The sequence below is a fragment of the Sceloporus occidentalis genome, unplaced genomic scaffold, assembly GCF_023333645.1.
Source record: "Sceloporus occidentalis isolate IW3139 unplaced genomic scaffold, rSceOcc1.0.p SCAF_11, whole genome shotgun sequence".
NCBI classification, from domain to species: domain Eukaryota; kingdom Metazoa; phylum Chordata; class Lepidosauria; order Squamata; family Phrynosomatidae; genus Sceloporus; species Sceloporus occidentalis.
This window is the reverse complement of record NW_028316991.1, coordinates 8,699,783-8,722,933: the sequence shown is the minus strand read 5'-3', so window position 1 is coordinate 8,722,933 and position 23,151 is coordinate 8,699,783. Positions and strand designations below refer to the sequence as shown.

Here is a 23,151-nt window from a genome sequence, read left to right as displayed (position 1 = left end):
ATTGGTTACTTTTGTTATTCTCTCCTGCTATAAAAGAATTCTTGATGCAGAACTTGGATGATATGGGTGTTTGGAAACTGTAACAAAGTCATTTATAGACCAAGATCGTTTGAGGTCCTGCCTTCTCTGGGGTGGAGAATGAGACAATGAAAATGTTATCTTAACTAACAAGCCCTTCTCCCCTGGGGGGCACAGCTCTAAATATTATGATCCCTTCCTAGTTTTGGAAAGAGCTGGAAAATTATACCTAATCTGATTACATGTAAAAGATAGAAGCCAACAACATGGAGGCATAGATACTGAAATACTGACAGTAACTGAATCATCTCAGATGATGTGATAAAATGTGTCACCCAAGCACTTAATATTTGAAAAGATTATCACATCCATGATTAGTACATTTATAAGTTCAATGTGTCATTTTGGGAACATAGACGCTGAAACTGAGACTGATCCCCAATAAAGAGGTATAAATTGTAATCTTCATCCACACACAAATACATGCGCAGGCCTGGAAAATCATCAACAAAATTTAGTTGCCAACAGAAATAGTTGTCATTTCAGAAGTAACTTCCCCTGCAAATAGTATTCTTTGTTTAGTCACTTTTATATAGCACCAACGGTTTCCGTAGTGGTGTTATACACAAATACGATATACTTAAAGTGAAACATCACAGCTTTTAGCATAACTACAATTATTTCTTAAAACAGTACTATACTCCTTATTTTGCAACCAGTTGAAACCTTTTGTGACCATTTACATACTCTTTATGCACTCATGTTATTGCACACATCTACACTTATGCACTCATGCTAACACAAACTCTTAGAAATAAACACTAATGCTAACAGACACACGTACACATACACATTTATGCCAACACACACTTACACATACACCCTCATGCTAACACACTCCCTCTACCAACCAACACACACTTACTCATAGATGCATAGATGCTCATGCTAACACTCTTACGCACGTATGCTAACACATTCACTCTAACATGCACATATACATTGGCAGGGGCCAATTACCCACCTGCCTCATGGCCAGCCATTGCTTCTTACTAATCTCTCGTTTAAACAGGCTCCATAGATTAAGAAAAGCATAGATGCATCTCTCCATCACAGGGATAGAAAAATGTACTGTTTGCTCTAGAGTGGAAGGAAAGTTTTGCTAGCATTAATTTTTGGGGTTTTTGTTCGATGTACCTGTAATTTGTGAACCCAATATACTATTAAATATGAAATATATAAATATGTCTTTTTATTGTAGAATCATCTTTACTGAGAGATTTGGCCTCACTAAAATAAGCTTATTGTTATTTATGTTATTTATAAATGTGATTGTCAATTTTGTATATTACCAATTTTAATTTGAATGTTCACTATTCACTATTGTAATAGCATTATGGAATCTGCTGATACCGTATAAATACATTGTAATGTAATCGATTCCTTTGCAATAATATACAAAAATACATGTTAAAAAACATTAAATAACATTAAATTACATGTTAAATAACATTAAATTACATGTTAAATAACATTAAACTATAGTTAAGTAACCTTATGCTACTGTTTAAATATACATTAATTAATTAATTACCGGTAAATAGCAGTCAATTAAACATCCATTAAATGGCAATAAAAAGAAATTCAAATAAAATTTGTATCTGATACAGTGGATATCATTTTGAAATGTACGACAATTCATTAATAAATATTAGTTTGATTTATGCAAGCTATCACACAATGGCTTGTAAGTAACTCTATTTCTTTGCAAATCTAACTGCATTTTATGTATTTAAAAAAATAATAATAAAAAAGTGCTATGCACTAAATCTTAATGATAAACAATTTATGTTAATAAATCTTTAGTTATTGATATTTTAAGGCAATTTCCTTAGATCACTGTTAGTTTTACAATCATTGTCAGATAAATATGTAACTTTCTAAAAGTTCACTGGACTCTTTATTCTTGTTTATATTGGAAAGAACACGCTAAAACTTTACATCTAACTTATCTGTGGTTGATTTTGTATTCTTAGGCGTAAAGCTACTGTTCACAAAAGAGACATACAGTACGGTAATCTAAGGGATGGTATTCACGGGGCATCTAGCCGATCCGGCTTTTATGCCGTTGTCCAGTGAGGTAATGTCCCAGACTTATGGGCACCTCTGAAATGTACAGGAGGGATTTCTAAAAACAAGGACACAGCTATGTAAGGGGACATAAAGCAGCTGGTGTTTGTCTTACTTGGTATAAACTAATAAGGCCAGAGTAGTACAGAGTAGCTTAGGAAAGGGATTCCAACCATTAAAGCTCTTCTGCCAAACTAATACTTAACAAGGCATTCCAACATCATGCGGATTTCACATAATGCTTACAGCACAGAGAAAGCTGGATGTGATAGCAAATGTTTACTGACGCAAAGAGAAAAACAAAAAGATGAGGAAACGGAATACTACCTGGACAAACATGAAGAACAGTGCAGTCCATAACATTTGGTCAATAACACACATTTTTTCATTTGGGCTGTATACTATAGGTTAAAGAAATAAAAAAGCTAATAGGGACTGACTCTTCCTATTATTGTAATGTATGGTAGAGTATTAATGAAAGTTGGAGGGTATAAAGCCCACCTATGATTCCACTCTCCCCCTTACCAATACCCAGTTGGGAGGGGGCTGTTAAAATATAATAGCTAATCTTATATTGTAGGAGATATGGATCCTGCCAGTGCCCTACATCCAAGACTCCCTATGGAGACTATTAGCTTAAGTGGGAGTTAGCAGGAGAGTTGGTGTTTCAACTGAACTCACTAAACATTATAAAGGGCCATCCTAGTAATTTGTTCTAGCTAGAAAGACCAGGATGGCCCTGAATCATGCATAGTTCAGTTGGTAGCCTTACTGTGTATAACACAGGGCCAGAAAAGCTTCCCTTGTGGCAGAAGTTTAGTTTATTTATAATAAATGATGACATTGGTGAGTTGAAACTGTCACTCTCCTGTCAACTCAAACTTTAGTGAATAAAACAATTTTTATTTGGCTACGACCTGTAAAAAAGTCAAAGCGCTCCTTCTGAGGACATCTAGTGATGATTATCAAAGCCTTTGTCCTCCCTTTAAAAACCCTAAAAACTAGCAATATTTAAAAAGAAAAACCTAGCAATTCAAAAATATAAATAATCTTCCTAGCACAGGATGGCAATGAATTGAAAAAAGACAGTGTGTGACATTTGGAATGTGTTTATATTTTACATTGCGTTAGCAGTCCCAAGTGTTCAGAGGACGTATTACACCCATAATCTACTGAGATATCCCTCTTTTTCTATAGCTACTAAACTGAATGCACAACGATGCTATCAGGCCGTATCTAACCATCCAGTGTAGAACCCTTATGGTAGCCCTGTACAGTGTGGAAATGTTTATGGTTGGCCCTGTACAAATGCCCATTATTGGCTAAAATAGCCCTAAATAAGCCCTAACAAGAAGCAAATTATACAATGTAATTTTAAATCTCACCTGATTGTATAATGTAATTTTAAGAAATATACATCATTTACTGTATAGTCCACTGTTAACACTTTAAAATTCTTCCTGGTTTAAGAGAGAGAGCTACGTTACGATATAATGCTTAGATTCCATTTAATGGTGAAGATGAATTGTGCTGGATATTAAATATACATAAAACATCATTTTTCTTCATAGTTTAGTATGAAAACAATTACCTCCATCACTACATATCAGATACCATGTTTAGTAATCTGGGATTTCATTAATATTTTGAGGAATACAGCGTATAACATTTTGAATGATTAATGGTTTGGAATAATTTAGAAACAGGCTCTGTTCCATGTAAAAATAATTATAGGAGATATTTATAGTTCGTTAGAAGCAGCTTCTAACTAAAGTCATCAAGTCATCATTGCTATTTTTGACCTTGAAAACATGTAAAACAATTTGTTAGCATATGTGGAAAAAAACAAAAACCTTTCTGTCTCTTCATGTCTCTTCAAGCTATTGTCAAACTACCAGCAAAGAGGGTTCTTCAAACCATGTATCCTATGGCTACTGGATCCTATGGAATATGGTGATATACGAGGGTTTATCACTTCCGTCATTCTTTTTATTTGTTTTATGTGGTGACAAAAGCACTGGGAATGTTGGCTTCACCCCTGGAATGTAATACAACAAATCCGACGCTGAAAGATTAATGATCTGTAGGATAGAAGAACATTATTTATGTATGTGATATTTGACGCATATTTGAATATTCTTAAGCAAAATAAATCGATATTAATTTAATTAGCATGTACTGTAAATTTTGCGGTTTCATCAGTTAAATTCATCTCGTTAAAGAACACTGACCCTGAATTTTCTGTCTCTATGCAATAACAACAGCTGAATATTGGAATTATAACCGTGCTAAGCTAGGAAGCCTTAAATGTATTTTTAAAAAGTTAAAGCACACACAGAAAAGGTTGAGATTTTTGTATACGATATGCATATGACCTTTTCAATTTTCTTATATATTTATATATATATATATCTTATAAATTTGCATTTTTTTATTTATTGCTTTATAAAATCTAAGCTTCCTTTCCACATTTATTTTTATTTGAAAAGACATGTGAGATAATTTCTTATTTGACTTGATGCTAGTCTGGGTGGCAGAACTGTTTATACCCCACCATTTTAAATAATTTCCAAGTGCCGAGTTGATTCAATATTTACCTTTGGATTATTTTTAACAGTATTAGTATCAAGACATTCAGTGGCATTTTAAGTAGGGTGTTGGTGTAGAGCACCCAGGTGCCCAGTAACTGAGACACCCAGCGGGGGCCTAATGTCTCATGTTCTCCTTAAAATATAGTCATGAGTTCACCAGTTTGGTGTATTCTGGCGTTAGTCTGCCAAATTGTCTACATTGCTTTCAGTGGACTTGACACCTCCATAACCAAAACATGTATCTCAAATGGATATAATCATCATGAACATGATCTTTACACTGTATTATTTATAATTGTACATGAACAGCACCTGTTGCAACCAGCCTCATGCAGTTTTTTAAAGTTTTTTTTTATTTTTTTATTCTAATTTAACATTTAATGACAACACAGGGCTACACACACACTAGGAAGTGAAGTTATAAACACCAAATTATACTTCAAATTACATTGATTAACACAATTCATAATTTGTGGGTAGTTATATGTGAACACAGTTATTTAAAGATTAACCTTTTGGGTAGCCCAATGACGTTGGTGGAAAGGGGACAATGTGGGTCAGTGGGTGTGTGTCAACAACATAAGTGGGCAGGGGCGGGTGGGTCTGCTTTATACTTGTATGTGGGTGCAGGCAGTAACCTGGAGTATCCAGGCGAAACCTGGAGGGTTTCTAGGTATGCTTCTTAAAGCGCCAAAGTGAAAACAATTTTAAAATTAAATATCAAATTTCTTGTTTTCAGTTGTAGTTGTATAAAGTTATACATTTCCATCTGAAAAGTAACTAATTAATAAATATTTTTCAAAACTAGCAAATCTCATAAAATAATAATCCAACTTTGTCCTGTTGATATTCCAGACGATGTTGTTTCCTGAAACTAGCAAAATTTAGATCTTACCTACCACCCTCTCAGTGAAATAAAACTTCCTTACATTACACTTTGGCTTCTAACTCTCTAGGTTTAGATTATGAATACCTGGAGCTAGTAACACTGAGAGCTGGCTGCTAAAGGATAAAAGGAATGTAAGGTGGTGAGGTGTGTATGTTGTGGGAATATGTATGTGTGGGTGTATTAAGATGAGTATGTGTGTGTGTGTGTGAAAGCATGAGTGTGTATGTGTAAGTGTGTGAAAGCATGAGTGTGCACGTATAAGTGCACGTGCTACCATAAATGTGCATGTGTAAATGAGCATGTTAGCATGTATGTATGTATGTATTAACATGAGCATATACAAATGTGTAAATGTTTGGGTATACTGACAAACTGTTTGGGGATAAAGATGGTATAGACTGTTTTGAGGAACTGACAATCTCCTTGGTGCTAAAATGGCACAGGCAGGCTGTTTGGTGGCAAAAATGGCACATAAAAGCTGTTTGGGGGCAATGACAAACTGTTGGAGACAAGGATGGCACAGAAAAGCTGTTACATGGCACAGACAAGCTGTATGGGGACAAAGATGGCATTGATAAGCCATTTGGTGGTACTCACAAGCTGTTAGGGGGCAAAGGTGGCACTGTGAGACATGTTGCTTGGTGAAGTCAGGGGACCCCAGGGCAATTTTCAAACCGGGCCCCTCTGGTTTCTAGTTATGCCCCTTCCCCCACAGAAATCAATGCATGCAAGGGCATCTCATTAGACCCCCCCCCTTCTTAACATTTGCCAAGCTAGTGCTAAAGCTGATTTGCAGTAACTTTATCACATGCCAGCAGATTTATTTGGCTGAACACATCTTTGGCACAGAAAATAACTCGAAGAGTGAGCAATGGGGCAAATGCATTTGCAAAGGGGACTCTCAGGTATCATATGCATTAAAATGTATATGATAGCTGGAGTGTCCCTTTACATTTTGAGGACTTTATTTGGACACATTGGTTTATATTATGGTACACTGACCCTTTAAGCATAGAGGGAAATAAAATAAAACAAAAGCTTGTTCATTCTTAGTAGACTTGGGCACCAGGGGGCTCTTCGTGTTCGTCTTCGTGCTCGTCTTCGTCAAAAAAAAATCTTCGTATTCCGCGAATATTCGCCCGTTCCTGTCTTCTCTTCGGGCGAATATTCGTTTTTTTCTTCGTTTTTTCCGGTTAAGGGGTTAATACGGGGTTAACGCGTACCGCAGCAGCTCTGCTGCAACTCTATTGGTCACCAGCAGGGGGCCTCCTGCTGGGGACCAATGAGCTCACTACCATATATAGCTAATATATTCTCGGGCAGAATATTATGCTACTCAGAGTAAAACCAACAGAGGGCAGCATTCTGTCCGAAGATATATTAGCCATATGTGGCAGTGTGTTCATTTTCATCTATTAATTATTTAAATAAAATATATCCCCATGATCCGCTGGTCTCACCGCTGCAACAGTTAAATGTCCGCACTCGCAGACATTAATTCTGTCGAACTTGCAAACTCTTTTTTTCTATTTATTTTGGGGGTTTTTTTGTATTAAACCATTACACGAAAGGATCATGGGAATATATTTTATTTGAATAAATGCAAATGAGCACACTGCCACATATGGCTAATATATCTTCGGACAGAATGCTGCCCTCTGTTGGTTTTACATTAAGTAGCATAATAACTGGATTTCTTTCAAGCATATGGAACAATGCTACTTAATCTAAAACCAACAGAGGGCAGCATTCTGTCCGAACATAAATTAGCCATATGTCTTCGGACAGAATGCTGCCCTCTGTTGGTTTTACATTAGGTAGCATAATAAATAACTGGATTTCAAGCATATGGAACAATGCTACTTAATGTAAAACCAACAGAGGGCAGCATTCTGTCTGAACATATATGGCTAATATATGTTCGGACAGAATGCTGCCCTCTGTTGGTTTTACATTAAGTAGCATTGTTCCATATGCTTGAAAGAAATCCAAAGTTATTATGCAACTTAATGTAAAACCAACAGAGGGCAGCATTCTGTCCGAACATATATTAGCCATCTGTGGCAGTGAGCTCATTTGCATTTATTCAAATAAAATACATTCCCATGATGCTTTCGTCTAACAGTTTAATACAAAAAAACCCCAAAATAAATAGAAAAAAAGAGTTTTCAAGTTCGACAGAATTAATGTCCGCGAGTGCGGACATTTAACTGTTGCAGCGGGGAGACCAGCGGATCATGGGGATATATTTTATTTAAATAATTAATAAATGAAAATGAGCACACTGCCAAAAATGGCTAATATATCTTCGGACAAAATGCTGCCCTCTGTTGGTTTTACATTAAGTTGCATAATAACTTTGGATTTCTTTCAAGCATATGGAACAATGCTACTTAATGTAAAACCAACAGAGGGCAGCATTCTGTCCGAACATATATTAGCATAATAACTTTGGATTTCAAGCATATGCTACTTAATGTAAAACCAACAGAGGGCAGCATTGTGTCCGAAGTTATAGTATGTTATTTATGCTAAGTTAAATGTCCGTACCGGCGACTTTGTTGGTCGCTGGCACTGACATTTAACTGACACAGCGGGGAGACCACTGGTGTCCCTGCTGTGTCAGTTAAATGTCCGTACCGGCAACTGTTGGTCGCTGGCACGGACTTTTAACTGTTGCAGCAGGGTCCCAGGTTGATTTTTTTTTTCTGCCTAGCAACTAGTGGTAAAGGGCCGTGCGAGTGAGCCTATTGGTCGCTTGCACAGCCCTTTACCCTACGGATTTCTGCTCCCGTTATCCAACGCAGCATCGCAGGGGTTAACGGGAGCGGAAATCAGGAGTTAAAAAGGCCGTGCGAGTGAGCCCTATTGGTCACCTGCAGGGTCTTCCTCTGGCATCAACCAATTGGTTGATGCCAGAGGAAGACCCTGCAGGTGACCAATAGGCTCACTCACACTGCCCTGTAACCCCTGACGACGAACCTGCGGATTTCCACTTCAGTCAACTCCCGCGATGCTGTGAAGATAAGGTAAGTTAGATGGGGAAGGGACCGGGGAGAATAGTAGACGAAGGCGAAGATTCTTCGTGTGTGAGTCTTCGTCTTCGCCTACGTTTTACCGGCACTGTCTTCTCTTCTTCATGTCTTCAGAACGAACACGAAAACACACTCTTCGTGTTCATTTTCATGTTCGCCCGAAGACGAATGCACAAGTCTAATTCTTAGTTCATCATACTAACTGATGGCAGATATGACTTAACTAAGCATAGACAGTCCAGCTAATCTGGTTCGCAGTCAGACAACCATAAGGTAAATAAACTATGGACAATGTAAATCAGTGACAGTGTCTTTCACCCTGTCATAATGAGGTAAAAAGGAAAATGAAGATTTATCTTGTATTAGACACAATGTTGCATCAAATTATGTTACACTAAAATCATGTAGTTCCTGATCAAGTGTTAATTTTGCATTGTTATTTTCCTTCGTTGTTATGTTTTATCAGGCGTGATGTCTTTTTCCTACAGGGATTGGAGGAATGAGGCGGCGGATACACTGTATATGTAGTCTTAGATCCGATGGTCAGAATTCCAGGCATTTGGGGTAACTGTATATTCCACTAATCCTGCAGTGAAATCATTAGTTCAATTATAGATGAAACAAACACAGGGCAGGAAAGCAAAACATTTATTTTGTATGTGCCAGCAGTCAAAGCACTTCCCGGAAAGAAATCAGATGTTCTTGACTCTGCAGCCTCTTATAAAACATTTAATTAGCAGGAAAGCATGCACATTTACCATGTCAGAAACAGATTAATGCAGTTTGCATGGTGTCATTAGAAACCAATGGCCATCTAACGTGAAATATCTATCAGAGTTAATATATTTATTCTTTAAAGAGAATAACCCTAAGGACACTTCTCCAGAATATAATTGGTATACATTAAAATCGGTTGTGAGAGGCTATCTTATAAAACGTAAGAATAAAATTAAGAGAGACCGAGAGAGCTATATATTACTTACAACCAACTGGTCTCAGAAAATTCAAATCAATGATAAACTGATGGAGAGGACAGTACTCACAATGGAGAAGCTTAAAACTAAATTTTATTGTCGAAGTAATAGAGCAGATAAAATTATGAAAAATAGACTGAGATAATTGCAGATAATAACATATATCTCACACCAGAAAAAAATGGTAAACAGTTTAACCAATACCATGAGAAATTATATAATCTAGGTAATAGTTACCTAACAGAAGATGCGGATTATTATCATGCCAAGATAAAGTTCCCTCAGAGCAATTATGTCTCTCTATTCAAACCCATCCACTAGAAGGGTGGGCCCCAATATATGCTCTGATTGGTTCCGCTTACAAAATGGAAAAGACAGGGTTGTCCTCTATCTCCTCTTTTATATAATATGTATGTCGAGCCATTAGCTATTTGTATTAGAAATTGTAATATTCGAGGTTTCAGAAATCAAGATCTGAAGATAAATCTTTATGTTGATGACTTTTTTAATTACTATCACAAGCCCACAAGAATCTCTTAATCATTTTATGAAAGAATTTAAATCCTATAGCCTTGTCTCAAATTATAAAAGGAACATAAATAAAACTAAACTTCTAGATGTTAATATGGACAGCTATCAAATCAATCAGATAAAAAAAGATTATGACTTTGCTTGGACAAAATCTGATTTCATTTACTTAGGTATCTATGTAACTAGATCCATGAATAACATATTAGAGGTTAACTTTATCTGGTTGTTGAAATTAACTAATATATGGCTAAAAGAATTTAGAAGCAAGGAATTCTCCTGGTGGGGCAGAATTAATGTTTTAAATTTGTATGTTGTTCCGAAATGGTCATATCTCTTTTTAATGCTCCCCTTAAGAGCCCCTGACCCTTGGCTAAAGATGTTACAGACGGGTTTTGAGTGTTTTGTGTGGAAGGCCAAGAAACCTAGATTAAATTCTGTTGTCATGACCCGAAAACTGAAAGGTGGTGGTCTGGGCTTCCCCATTATTAAAAATATAATATTAGCAAATATAATTGTACATATTTATAGAATGCAACTACAGGAATCATCTAAGGAAGGCTGGTATGCAATAGAGACAGGTTGCCCTGGCTGCCGATCTTACGCGGGCCGCACCTCGAGGTCTCGCGGGCCGCATTTGGCCCGCGGGCCGCATGTTGGACGCCCCTGGTCTAAAGCTTTGCTCTGCAAGGTAGCCGTTCCAGTTAATGGGCAGGTCACCATGTCCTTGTCCCTGCCCATTTCCATTTCCACTGGTTTGCGACTCCTTGTTCCTCTCTCCTCATACCGATTTAAAATAGTAGGGCCCTTTCTAAACTGTTTTAAACCAGCATGGGGAGACAGGAGCGCCGCTGTGAAACTGAGGCTGCCCGCACATTGTGCCAGCACCCGGAGACAAAGCTGCAGGAGGGGGTAAGCGGGGGTGGGGGGTTGTTTGATTGTGTGTCTGTGTGTGTCAGGACCAGGGCCAGCGGGTCGGTTAGGAGCCCAATTGCAGGGGATATCTGAGGCTCTGTCTGTGCTCTGAGATGCATATCGACAAACAGGTAGGTACAGACAAGAGATAACAGTCTCACACCAGGCTGATATACAAGAATATATTGTATTGATGAATGGGAACAGGACTGGTATATACAGTGGAGTAAAGCTTAAACAGGATTCAGTTAATCGTAACACATGGATGTGTAGGTGTTTGTGTATGAGTACGGATGGGTAAGTGGGTTGAGATGGAGTGTGTGTAAGAATGAATGTGTATGTGTGTGTGTTAGTGAGTGTGTGTTAGTAATTTGTGTAAGTATGTTTACATATGTGTGCCACAGTGTATGTTGGAAGTGTTTGTGGGGGCAAAGAAGGCACAAAAAGCTTGTCTGGGGGCAGTGATGGCACAGACCAGCTGTTGGGGGGCCCCGGGCAATTTTTGCTCAGCAATAAAGGTAAAAAAACTACAGGCATAGATGATAGGTTGCACAACCCAAAGCCAGCCCTGGCGTCCACACTGCCCACATCCCAGCACCCAGATTACACACATAGGACCCGCCATCTTTGTCCCCAAACAGCCCAGCATGCGTCAACTTTGTCCCCAAACAGCCCGGCCTGTGCCATCTTTGTCCCATAACCACTCTGCCTGTGTCATCTTGGTCCCCAAGGCTCAAACATCCTGCTTGTGCCATCTTTGCCTTTCCACAAATCAATCATACACACAAACACTTTTACAGTCACTCACTAATTCACACTTTCATTCACATAATTCACACAATCATTTATTCTCTCACTTATTCACACAAATGTTCCACACATTCATTTATTCTCTCACTCATTCTCACTGATCATTAATGCATTCTCACAAACTCATTAATTATCTCCCTCATACAGACAATTCATCTACACATTCATTCATTCTCTCACTCATTCTCACAATGCATCCACACATTCATTTATTCTCTCACTCATTCTCACTGTTTATTTATTCCAATATACTTACTATCCTCTTTCTCACTATCTACCTTTCCCCCTTTTCTACCCCTTCTCACTATCTACCCCCTCTCACTTCCATCTGCCCTATCTACCCCCTTCTCACTCGCTTATGCCCTATCTACCCCTTCTCATTCCCTTTTGCCCTATCTACCCCCTTCTCACTCCCTTCTGCCCTATCTACCTCTTCTCACTCCCTTCTGCCCTGTGTACCCCCTTCTCACTCCCTTCTGCCCTATCTACCCCTTCTCACTCCCTTCTCCCTATCTATCCCCTCCTAACTATCTACCCTCTCCCCTTTGAAGTTCACTTACCTTTCAGGAGTCTTGCGGTGGGAGTGCGAGGCCTCTGATTCCCAGCTCTGCCGCTGTATGGAACAGTATAGAGTGATGGGAGTTATTATGTACTTTAGAGCATAATTATATAATGAAAAAGACTTTGGAAATGGTACAGCATAACACCCATCACTCTCCCACACTTACTTACCAATCCACATTTACCAATCCACACTTCCTAATCCACACATACCAATCCACACATACTAATCCACTGTCACTGAATGCTCTCCTACCTTTCCTCTGTCACTTTTCTCCTTGCAGCAGGCAGCTCCTTTTCCTCCTCTTCGCTCTTCTTCTTTTTCTTCTGTCTCCTTCTGGTTCAGAGGGCACGGACAGCGGTGGGCGCGGCTTCAGTGTTGTGCGCCGGGATCTGACAACCAACCCCGGCGCACAGCAGCAGTTGCCGCACGCATCGCAAGGGAGCGGTATCGGTGGTCTTTAACAGACCTCTGGCTCCTTTGAGTGATTTTAAGCCGGTTAAAGGGAGATCCTTGATCTCCCCAACCGAGCCTGCTCCTCTCTGGAGGGGTGCCCGGTGCCGGCAAGTTGGCACCCCCCTGATGAGCGCCACCCGGTGCGGACCACCCCCCCGCCAGGTACGCTACTGGGCTGAAGTAATAATTTACTCATTATAAAGGTATCAACTTGACTCTACTTGTCTTCTGTGTTTCTAAGGCTAACACGGTACCAACTGTAACCTTTTACTCATTATGTCCTCATTATCACTGCATTATGTTACATACCATATGTCATGTACGCAATATATTTTCCTCCACTGCTTTTACTACTTACATATTTTTTATTGCTTTCAGTTCATGAGAATGAAAGTCTAAAAATCTTTACAGACATCTTATCATAAAATGTAGCACCAAATATAAAAAAAAACTTTAATGGCTTGATTGCAATGATAGCCTTTGTCCCTAAAAGCTTAACGTCAATAGTTCAATAAAAAGAAGAACACATGATGTGGTCTGTGTCAAAAATTATAGGCACTTCAGGCCAATCTGCACTGGACCAGAGATGAATTCATTACTTTTGATTAACTTTTTGGAAAATGTGTTTGATTTTTAAGAATATATTTCCCAGCTTTACAAGAATATTTTTTTAGAACTGGTTCTTGATTAAACCTATGAAGTGCCAACCTAAAGCCAACCTGACCAAGCGTTGTTTGAAACAATAATGTGCATCCAGCAGCTTATACTGGCCTAGGTCCATTAGGAGGTAGGTCTAGGGTCTTCCGCAAACCAGGGGCAGATAGCCCTTTTGGGCAATATGGCTTCATAGTGCGATACTGTGCAATGGGCCATTTACAAGGAAGATCAATAATCTCCAAAACATTTACACTGTAGAGGACTGTGCCAACCAGCACACCCTAAAATAGCAAGCTGTACCAACACTGCACTTTGTTAAGATGCAGAGTGCGGCATATGACATCACATAATTTACCAATAAGCATGGTGGCCATGAAACCAGAGGTAGCTGGTGCGCTGCCTTATGTTAGGACTAGGGCAGAGCCGATGATATATATATCACTGACTCCATCCCATTTAGAATCTAGAATACTAGTGTTAGCTCTTACTAAACTCTGCTAAATCTTGTTACCACTATAAGTATTTTTGTGGTATATACAAGCATTCATTTACATGGCACCTTTGAGGCACCAGTGTCTTTTACAGCCCCATTTAGTTACCTGTTTAACAATAAAAATGACCTGTGCTTTAGCATCATTCCAATTGAAAAACATATCCCAAATTCCCTCTTCTATAAGCATAATTTTCTGTTTGGTTTCTGTGCTGAATCATCGTGACTGTGACTTGTCTGCAGTTATCTTTATTGGAGATATATGGTTGTCGGTGCGATAATGTGGTAGCAGGTACATGTTCCTTAGCAATATGCTCCAGTTTTGCCATTAAAATATTTTGGCAAATTTTGGTAAAATATTTATGCAATATTCCTATTATTATATAGTTACTGTGATATACAAGTAATGTGCTTCTTGTACAAATTAGCAGATTGACACATTCTCTTAATTTTTTATTGGAAATGTATGTGTTGCAAGACCTGACCACTGGCACAAGCTCTATCCCATTGCTCAAGGAGATGACCAGTCACCCATTGACATTAAAAGTCAAGAAGCAAAGACTGATGGTACACTGAAGTCTCCTAGCATTAACTACAGTTCATCATCTATAAAGTCGATAGTCCTCGCTAGACATTCTTTCCAAGTGCTCTCTAAAAAATAGGAGAACATATCACGTGCTGCATTTTTTGACTAAATAGTTTATAGACACACATTTCTACTTACTATAAGGCTCTTTAATATATTAATACGTTCCAAATTATTTACAGTTTTATCTACTATTTTTTTTGGTTTATGGTTCAAAATTGCATTTTTAATGAGTTGTGCTTTAACATCATTCAAACTGAAAAATGTATAACAAAATTCTATAAAAATCATTTTCTGTTTGGTTTCTGTGCTGAATCATCGTGACTGCGACTGCAGTTATCTATATTGGAGATGTATAGTTGTCAGTGCGATAACGTGCTAGGTGATACATGTTCATTGTCATTATGCCATTAAAATATTTTGGCCAATTTTAGTAAAATTTTTATGCTATGTTTCTATTATTACATAGTTACCATGATGTACAAGTATTGTGCTTCAAAAGTAACATACAACAAAACCATACACCAGTGACTACAGCGACTTGTTAGTAATTCCTTTGTGAAATCATGCAAACCGTTTCTTAAATAAAAAAATAGTTTATTTCTGTATATTTTCCTCTTCTCAATTCTTTTGTGTCTCTATCCATAGAAACAATCACAATTATTAACTCCATATAAGTCAACTTAGGTTAAACTCTCTATGCTTGATGAATGTCATGTCACCAATTAAACCTCACCTTTAATAATTGGTATTATTATTATGATATTATGATATATTTGTGTTACAAAAAATAAGGATATAAACCAAAAAATTATGTCTCCCCAAACCTTATTAAAAAAAGCCAAAAAGAATTATGGAAGAGTATAAAATTCTACGACATAACCATTTTCTCTGGTAGATGACCTGTAGACATGGTAATCGGGAACATTCTTGGTGAATGAGTCTTTAAACCATAGCAATAGAATCTGTTGCAGCAAAGTGTGGCACCATTGCATACATTTATTAGGGTAATGCACCATTTTGTCTGGCTTACATTCCATCTTGATTGCATTTTATTATATATCACATGTCATGTTTAAACAAGGTTAGAGAAATAAATCTGACGTAAAGAGTTTATTGTCAGACTATATAAACTGCAACAGAGAAGGCACTTTTCATACTCTTACAAAAGGTTGCATCAACTCTTAGTTCACTGATCATCATCATGTCGCAGCAAACCTGGGGATATGAGGCATGCAATGGTAAGTAGGCACTCTTTTATATCAGAAAATGTAATGCATTGTACAGCGCTACGGAATTTGATGGCGCTATATAAAACAATAATAATAATTGATCATAATTGATAATAATAATAATAATAATAATGTATCTCTGTATCATTTGCCTTAAAATGTCCCCAATGTGTAGAAGTTGGTCTAATGCCTGACAGAGGCACAATAGCCTTTAAATGCATGGAGCTGTACACCGGAGAATATGTGAGAAAAGAGCTACATACAAGGTTTTTGAAGATATAGTATAATATTTTTTTTTTAGCTTTAGTGTTTTTTAGCGTTATTTAGTCATTTATTTAGTTTTAATTAATTGTAAACCAAATATGAAATACAAGAAAAAGGTAGTCAACTACATTTTACGTGGATTCTATGTTAAAAATATAACTAAAAAGAAAGTTTATTGCGCACGGTTGAAGTGATGTTTTATTTATTTTTAAAAAAGATTGCTTAAGTAAACAAAAAATCTCCCCTCCCGCTCATCCCTTTGCGCGATCTATGGGCTTGAATGAGCCCCACCAAACGTAAGGGCCCAATTTGCCTAATAGAGATATATATATACATTTGTCTTGATGAATTACACTATGATGTCTTTTTCTTTTTTTCTTGTTTTATGATTGAATTTAACATACAGCTACATTGAATTGGTATTATTTATATTATCTACACTCACTTGGTGTGGGAGGTGCGGTCACCTATATATGTTTTGTATTTCTTCCTTTAACAAAGTGGGTATTTGTTCTAAGGTGCACCAGCAGCATATTCACATTTATTCATTACGTGTCTTTTGTTCACATAATTTTGTTTTATGTTGTTTATATATTTTTTTTTTGCGCACTACTCATTTTTCTTTTTAGTTAAACAAAAAATCTGCTTAAATTAATTTTATTTAAATAATGTACTCAAAAAAACCCCCTAATGCAATGAATAATAGATTTAATAATTTAATTTAATGTGCCATTATTACGGGCTCTTAAATCTATTTCTCCTTTTAATGTATATATATATATATATATATATATATATATGTAAAAGGGTGAAGCCGTATTAGTCCAGTAGACACGATGTCAAAAAATAGAGTATTGCAGAGTATGTGGTGATACCTTTTTTATTGGACTAACATAATATTAAAAAGACAATCTTTCGAGAGTTATCCTCTCTTCATCAGGTCTGAAGCAATACTAATCAACATGATAGAGGTTACAACTTAAAACCAGTGATGGTATAAGGGGGGGGGGTTGAGTGGGGTGTCGTAAATAATAGGTCTGGAGGTGAGAAATGCAGAGAGGTGGAGAGATAACCCAGGGACAGAACAAATAAACTTAGGGAACCAATAACCACAGTAAAACATCAAAGATAACAGCAATTAGACATTGGATGACTAGATGAAGTTCATATGAAGTTCTGGTAGTGTGTAAGGAAACCAGAATCCACATTAAGTCCCTCTTTTATGGTGTTAAAATGTGTAATCATTTTCATCTCAAATGTTTTTCTTTCCTGAGAGTCTCTGAAATTTCCTTTGAGTACTTTAATTTTTAGGTTTTGGATGGAGTGATTGTTCTGTGTGAAATGATGTCCTACCGGGGTGCAATATTTTTCTTCCTCATGGTTTTTGATGGAGCTTCGGTGCAGGTTCATTCTAAGGTGCAGCTTAAGCCCAGTTTCTCCAATGCAGCACCCTTTGTCACATGCAGAGCATTGTATCATGTATACCACGTTTGCCGATGTACATGAGTAAGAATCTTTGATGCTGTATGTTTTGTTGTTGTGACTGGCTGTGTTGCTGTCACATATATATATATATATATATATATATATATATATATATATATATATATATATATATGTTATGAGACAGTATGTATCACAGTGATTGTACCTTGTATTTAATTCTCCACATTCCTGTTGGTGCATTAACATACGTGGGAATAAAATGGCAAATTTTCTGATATTCTGATATTCATTTGTTGCAGGACCCGACCACTGGTACAAGCTCTATCCCATCGCTCAAGGAGATAACCAGTCACCCATTGACATTAAAACCCAAGAAGCAAAGACTGACGGTACACTGAAGTCTCTTAGCATTAACTACAGTTCATCATCTATAAAATCGATAGTCAACGTTGGACATTCTTTCCAAGTGCTCTCTGAAGACAAGGACAACATATCAGGTGCTGCATTTTTTTAATATAGATATAGTTGACACACACACAAACACACACACACACACACACACATCTACCTACAATAAGCATTTAATGCAATTGTTTTTCCAACTTATAAAATGTTTCACTTGTTCGTCAACGGAGTAACGATTACCACCACTTAAGGATGTCCTATGAAGCAAGGGTATTGTGGAATTGTGAATGAACGATACCACAGCTGCTCCTATTCTCCACAGAATTAACCAATGTTGTAACCTCACTTATGTTTACATAAAACATCTTTAAAATCATCAATCAAGTTGTTTTTAAGGTGGGGGTATTATTTGCGCCTGGAGTCTGTTGTACGCATGCTATGTTGACATAAAAATAGTTTTCTAAAGATATCTGACTTGAGAATCATTATATATGTTTTGTCAACATAACATACGGGTGTCTATCATACTTATTTCGTATAAAAGTGCAAGAACAGGAGAAAACAAATAAAAGTAACATAACAACAAGCAGTTTATCTAGAAATAAAAAATGAAGCATGAGGATAAATGTATTTATCATCTAAAACCAGAGGTTAAGGTGTTATATTAGGAAGTTTTACTTTACTGAGAGGGTGGTAGATAAGAGGAACAGCTTTCCAGCAGAGAAGTAGTAGAGAGTAATACAAAGAAGGACATGGAATAGGCATATTGGTGTTCTGAATCTCAGATGAGACAGAGGACTGACTAAGATTGAAGACTTTATAAGAGGAAAAACTGGCAGAATAGACAGACCATTCTTTATTTGTCATAAAAAACATATGAATTTGTTTTTAAAATATTTATTTCTAAATGTCTTGAAAAACAATTAAGATCACACTGTGAACTAAATTACTATTTTTATTTCTAGTGGTGAAAGGTGGACCCCTTCAGGCAACCTATAGACTGAACCAGTTCCATTTCCACTGGGGGCCAACCAATGATTCTGGGTCAGAACACACTGTGGACGGCAAGAAATATGCTGCAGAGGTAAGAATTCCTTAATGTGTAAAATGCTAGCTTTTTGGCTTGATATTAATTTCTACCTTAACATTCTTTGCATTTATAATAAGTGAAATCATATAAACTGATTGCTCAGTTTATTCTCCAGTAGGCACACCATGAAGGTATTATTCATCTTTTTGTAGGCTTCAGATGATAGTGATTACCTAATGAACAGTAATAGTATAACTATTGGAGAACTTGTGAGACTTGCCACAAATCAATCACTACGTAAATGTATTGCGATAAAATATATTTACATTTTGGTCACATATAAAAAAATACATTTTTCATATGAGATATGTGATAGAAACATGCTTGTAATTGTGTGGATTCTGACCAAATATTTGGGGAGCTGCAATTGGGGCTTTTGCTGTAGGGGACAGAGTCTGAGATCCCACCTTTTGTTGATTATATATCATCTTTTGGAAGACAGAGGGCACCCAATGACTCAAACTAACCTTCTTGCTCCGTGAAAGTTTTGGCCCTGTAGAGTACTAGTATGAGCATGTAGGTGTGCAATGAAATTGTCCACCATTTACCGTATTCCAGCTCAACACCTAAATATATTGTTTTGCTTTCTTATGGCGAATGCATTCATGCCTTCCCATTATTTGTGGTTCACAAGTGAGCTGGAACAGAGTGAGAAGAGCGAAATCCCAAGCATAACACAATGTTGCCAATTTAATGGAATTTTTTTATTAGCTGCACCTGGTTCACTGGAATGCTGATAAATATTCAAGCTTTGCCGAAGCTGCTCAGAATCGCGATGGATGTGCTGTTCTTACTGTCTTCCTACAGGTGAGTTATTTCACCTCTTAACTTTTTATTTTGCACTAAAACAACTGCATTCTATTGTCAGGTGTGATGATTAATAGTCTGATGTTAGAAAAAATAAATACGGTACATTTACTATTATATTCAAATTATTTTACACAACGTTTGTCTCTTTTTCTTAGTATATTAACAATCATATCACTGTCAGCCAGCGAGCCACATTTTTTTCTTCATTCAGTAACAGTTTGATAACTATATCTCAGTCACGGCAGACTTAAGGTCTGGTTCAAAACTCCTAATTGAACCATTTAAGCACTTCAGGGAATACCTTTATTTTAGGTATTTAAATAATTAACCAGAAGCTCACATAGACAGGCCCACATGGCCAGTGAATGTGAAATAACACTTTGACTTGTAGATATTGTCATTACTTTACATCAAGGTGAGTATATGGTGCCCTATAGAATGGGGACCCAATGGTAACTGCCATAATTGGGCCTATGCTATGGACAGACCTATGTAGCCAACACTGCGGCACATTTGCCTGATATATTTTGTATAGTACAGTAAAAATGTATTATATTTCTTTATCACATTTAAGGTTGGCAATGCACACCCAGGACTGCAGAAAGTTGTTGATGCTCTAAGTCTCATTAAAACAAAAGTAAGTGGGTTTAACAAAAAAAACCCAAAAACATTTATTATGGATTCCTCATACTCCATACGAAAGCAAGTTGATTTTCAATTCTTATTTTCAATATTATAGTATTCCATAACACATAAGATCTAGACACTTTCGATACGCATTGTTTGTAATAACGATGACAGCTGTAGAACCTACAGTATCCATTTTGCTGTTAGAACTAACTATTAACGATTGTCTAAGTCTCAATACCAATTAAATGACTTTTTTTTACTAATGTCAATTCCACATTATGATTATCTTTTAGGGTAAACAAGCCGCTTTTACTAATTTTGATGCTGCAACTCTTCTTCCTGCCTCTTTGGACTACTGGACCTACTTTGGCTCTTTGACTCATCCCCCGCTGCTTGAATGTGTGACATGGATCATATTCAAAGAGCCGATAAGTGCCAGCTCGGACCAGGTACTTCTGAAAATTATTAAGTGTGCAACGGAATAAAATGATATAATAGCAATAATAGGAATTTAATATTTTGAAATTAAGAAAGCGTGAGATCAATTAGTATATACTATAATAGCTGTCATGGGAAATATAGAATCTAGAGAGTATATGACCAAAATTATGTGAACATCCTTTTAATTATTGCATTTAGGTGTTTCAGGCACACTCATCGTTAACAGGTGTATAAAATCAAGCACATGGAAAGCCATCTCCAGAGACAAACATTGACAGTAGAATGACTTTACATATGGCATCATAGGATAGCATCTTTGCCACATGTCAGTTTGTGGAATCTATGCCCTTCTAGATCTGCCCTTCTGTTAGTGCTATTATTGTGAAGTGGAAGTATCTAGGAGTAACAACCGCTCAGCCACTCAGCAATACACTACACACACTCAGAGAGAAGAGCTCCCGAGTGCTAAAGCAAGTAGCACGTAAAAATCATGTGTTCTCTGTAGCGTGTTGATAGATTACAGAGTTTCAAACTGCATCTAGAAGCATCAGCACAAGTCCTGTGTGTCGGGGGCTTCATGAAATGCAGCCAACACTGGCAAGTTTCTCCAGCAAGAAGTACTGAACTTGTCCTGTATAATGCATAATGCATAACTCATAACATCATAGATGTAATTATGCATTTTACAGGGCCAGCCAAGCTCTTTCTGCTGCAGAAGTTCACTGGGGCTGACTGTTCACAATGTATCACAAGGTCAAGGAGGTGAAATCACAATCCTCTTTAGTGAATAGATCCCTTTTAGAATAGGACACAAACCCAACCTCGTCCTCTTTAGTTGAAATCACTCAGTATTACAGCTGATCATGTTTTTTCTTCTCTTGACGAATGGAAATGTTTCTACAGATCTTGGTTGTCTCAGTAGCGTTATTCAAAGGAGTCATAAGTGTGATACGTTAGTAATACACATTTCTTGTGACATCCATGTAAAAAAAGAGAACACTTGTTATCTAATTAGCTCGTATACATTTTCTGTTTCTACGTGCATAGGACCCTTAAATGCTTTTATGGTTTTATAAAGGGTTTGATTGTAATGTCAACCATTTTGTTTTTATTAGATAAACCAATTCCGAAGTCTCCTGTCTTCGGCCGATGGGGATACAGCTTGCCCGGTTTTGGCCAATCATCGCCCTACACAGCCATTGAAGGGAAGAATAGTCAAAGCTTCCTTTTAACCGAAGATGGAGATGTGATCAGTACACCTACTGCACCTTATCAAAATCATGTAATCAATGTATTTGTAAGTCTGCTTTCTAAACTGCATCTACAACAATAAAATGATATGCAAAATATTTCTTAGCTTAGCATATGAGGTCTCAAGATTTCAGTGGAATTTTTTACCATTAATTTGTACTTTTTTCAACAAAGAGGTTTTGCCTTAGAAAACCACAGAACAAAATACCATTACAAACGTATAATACCGGGAAACATTGGCAAACTGAAAACAGGCAAATTGTATTTTCCCATAAACAGTAAACAAGTGAAAAGTGCGAAGACACCTAATCAGATAAACGATAATGGAATGTTTGTTTTCTGTCTTCAAACCCTTCTTTGTAAAAGAAACTAATGTATTTTGTGAGACTTCCAAGTTTAATTCTTAAAGGCTTCCTAACTGTCATAAAGAATGTAAAACGTATAAACCTATCTGTCAGACTGAATCAGAACCCCTACATTCTATCATTGTTTCACAAATGCTTTACATGTACTGGGTGATGATAAGGAAACCAAGGTTTTGCCCATTCCAGCTATGAGGATAAAGGAGGAAGATGGCTTCTTTCTAAAGGTTTTTTGGATAAGATGTTCTTGTAATTCTTACCCAGGCAACAAACCAATTAATGGGTAATAATGATATTAAAGACAAGAAGATATCATATTTTGCTTACAACAGAAAATGCAAATATAATCTCTTATAGTTAAAAAGGAACAACAGCCTTTACAGCATAACTAATTTAATTTATAGGAACTATCTATCTATAGGGACTATTTGAACTCCAGGGAGTTTAGATCAAAATGTGGCAAACCAACATACCAATAAATGTCCTCTCCTGACATACTCTTGTGTATCTTCATGCCACCCTTACAAATGCTGTGTGAACAGAAACAAGTAATTCCTCAGAGTATGGAAAATATCAATG

At 37.0% G+C, this 23,151-nt stretch overlaps 1 protein-coding gene across 1 annotated transcript; it reads left to right on the top strand.

The window, feature by feature from the left end:
• The first annotated feature begins 15,845 nt into the window (after positions 1-15,845).
• LOC149305515 (carbonic anhydrase 1-like) lies at positions 15,846-22,191 on the top strand. The gene is made up of 7 exons (XM_089477451.1): positions 15,846-15,882; positions 17,883-18,080; positions 18,954-19,072; positions 19,790-19,885; positions 20,463-20,525; positions 20,812-20,967; positions 22,075-22,191. Exons 1-7 carry the CDS (start codon positions 15,846-15,848, stop codon positions 22,189-22,191), a joined length of 786 nt encoding a protein of 261 aa, XP_089333577.1.
• Positions 22,192-23,151: the final 960 nt, after the last annotated feature.

What these genes read in the sequence shown, in the direction of transcription:
- LOC149305515 (XM_089477451.1), top strand. Translation starts at nt 15,846, where the DNA reads ATGTCGCAGCAAACCTGGGGATATGAGGCATGCAATG. An exon ending in AGACAAGGACAACATATCAG is followed by an intron (nt 18,081 to 18,953) that starts GTGCTGCATTTT and finishes TTTTATTTCTAG; the next exon opens with TGGTGAAAGGTGGACCCCTT. An exon ending in TAAGTGCCAGCTCGGACCAG is followed by an intron (nt 20,968 to 22,074) that starts GTACTTCTGAAA and finishes TGTTTTTATTAG; the next exon opens with ATAAACCAATTCCGAAGTCT.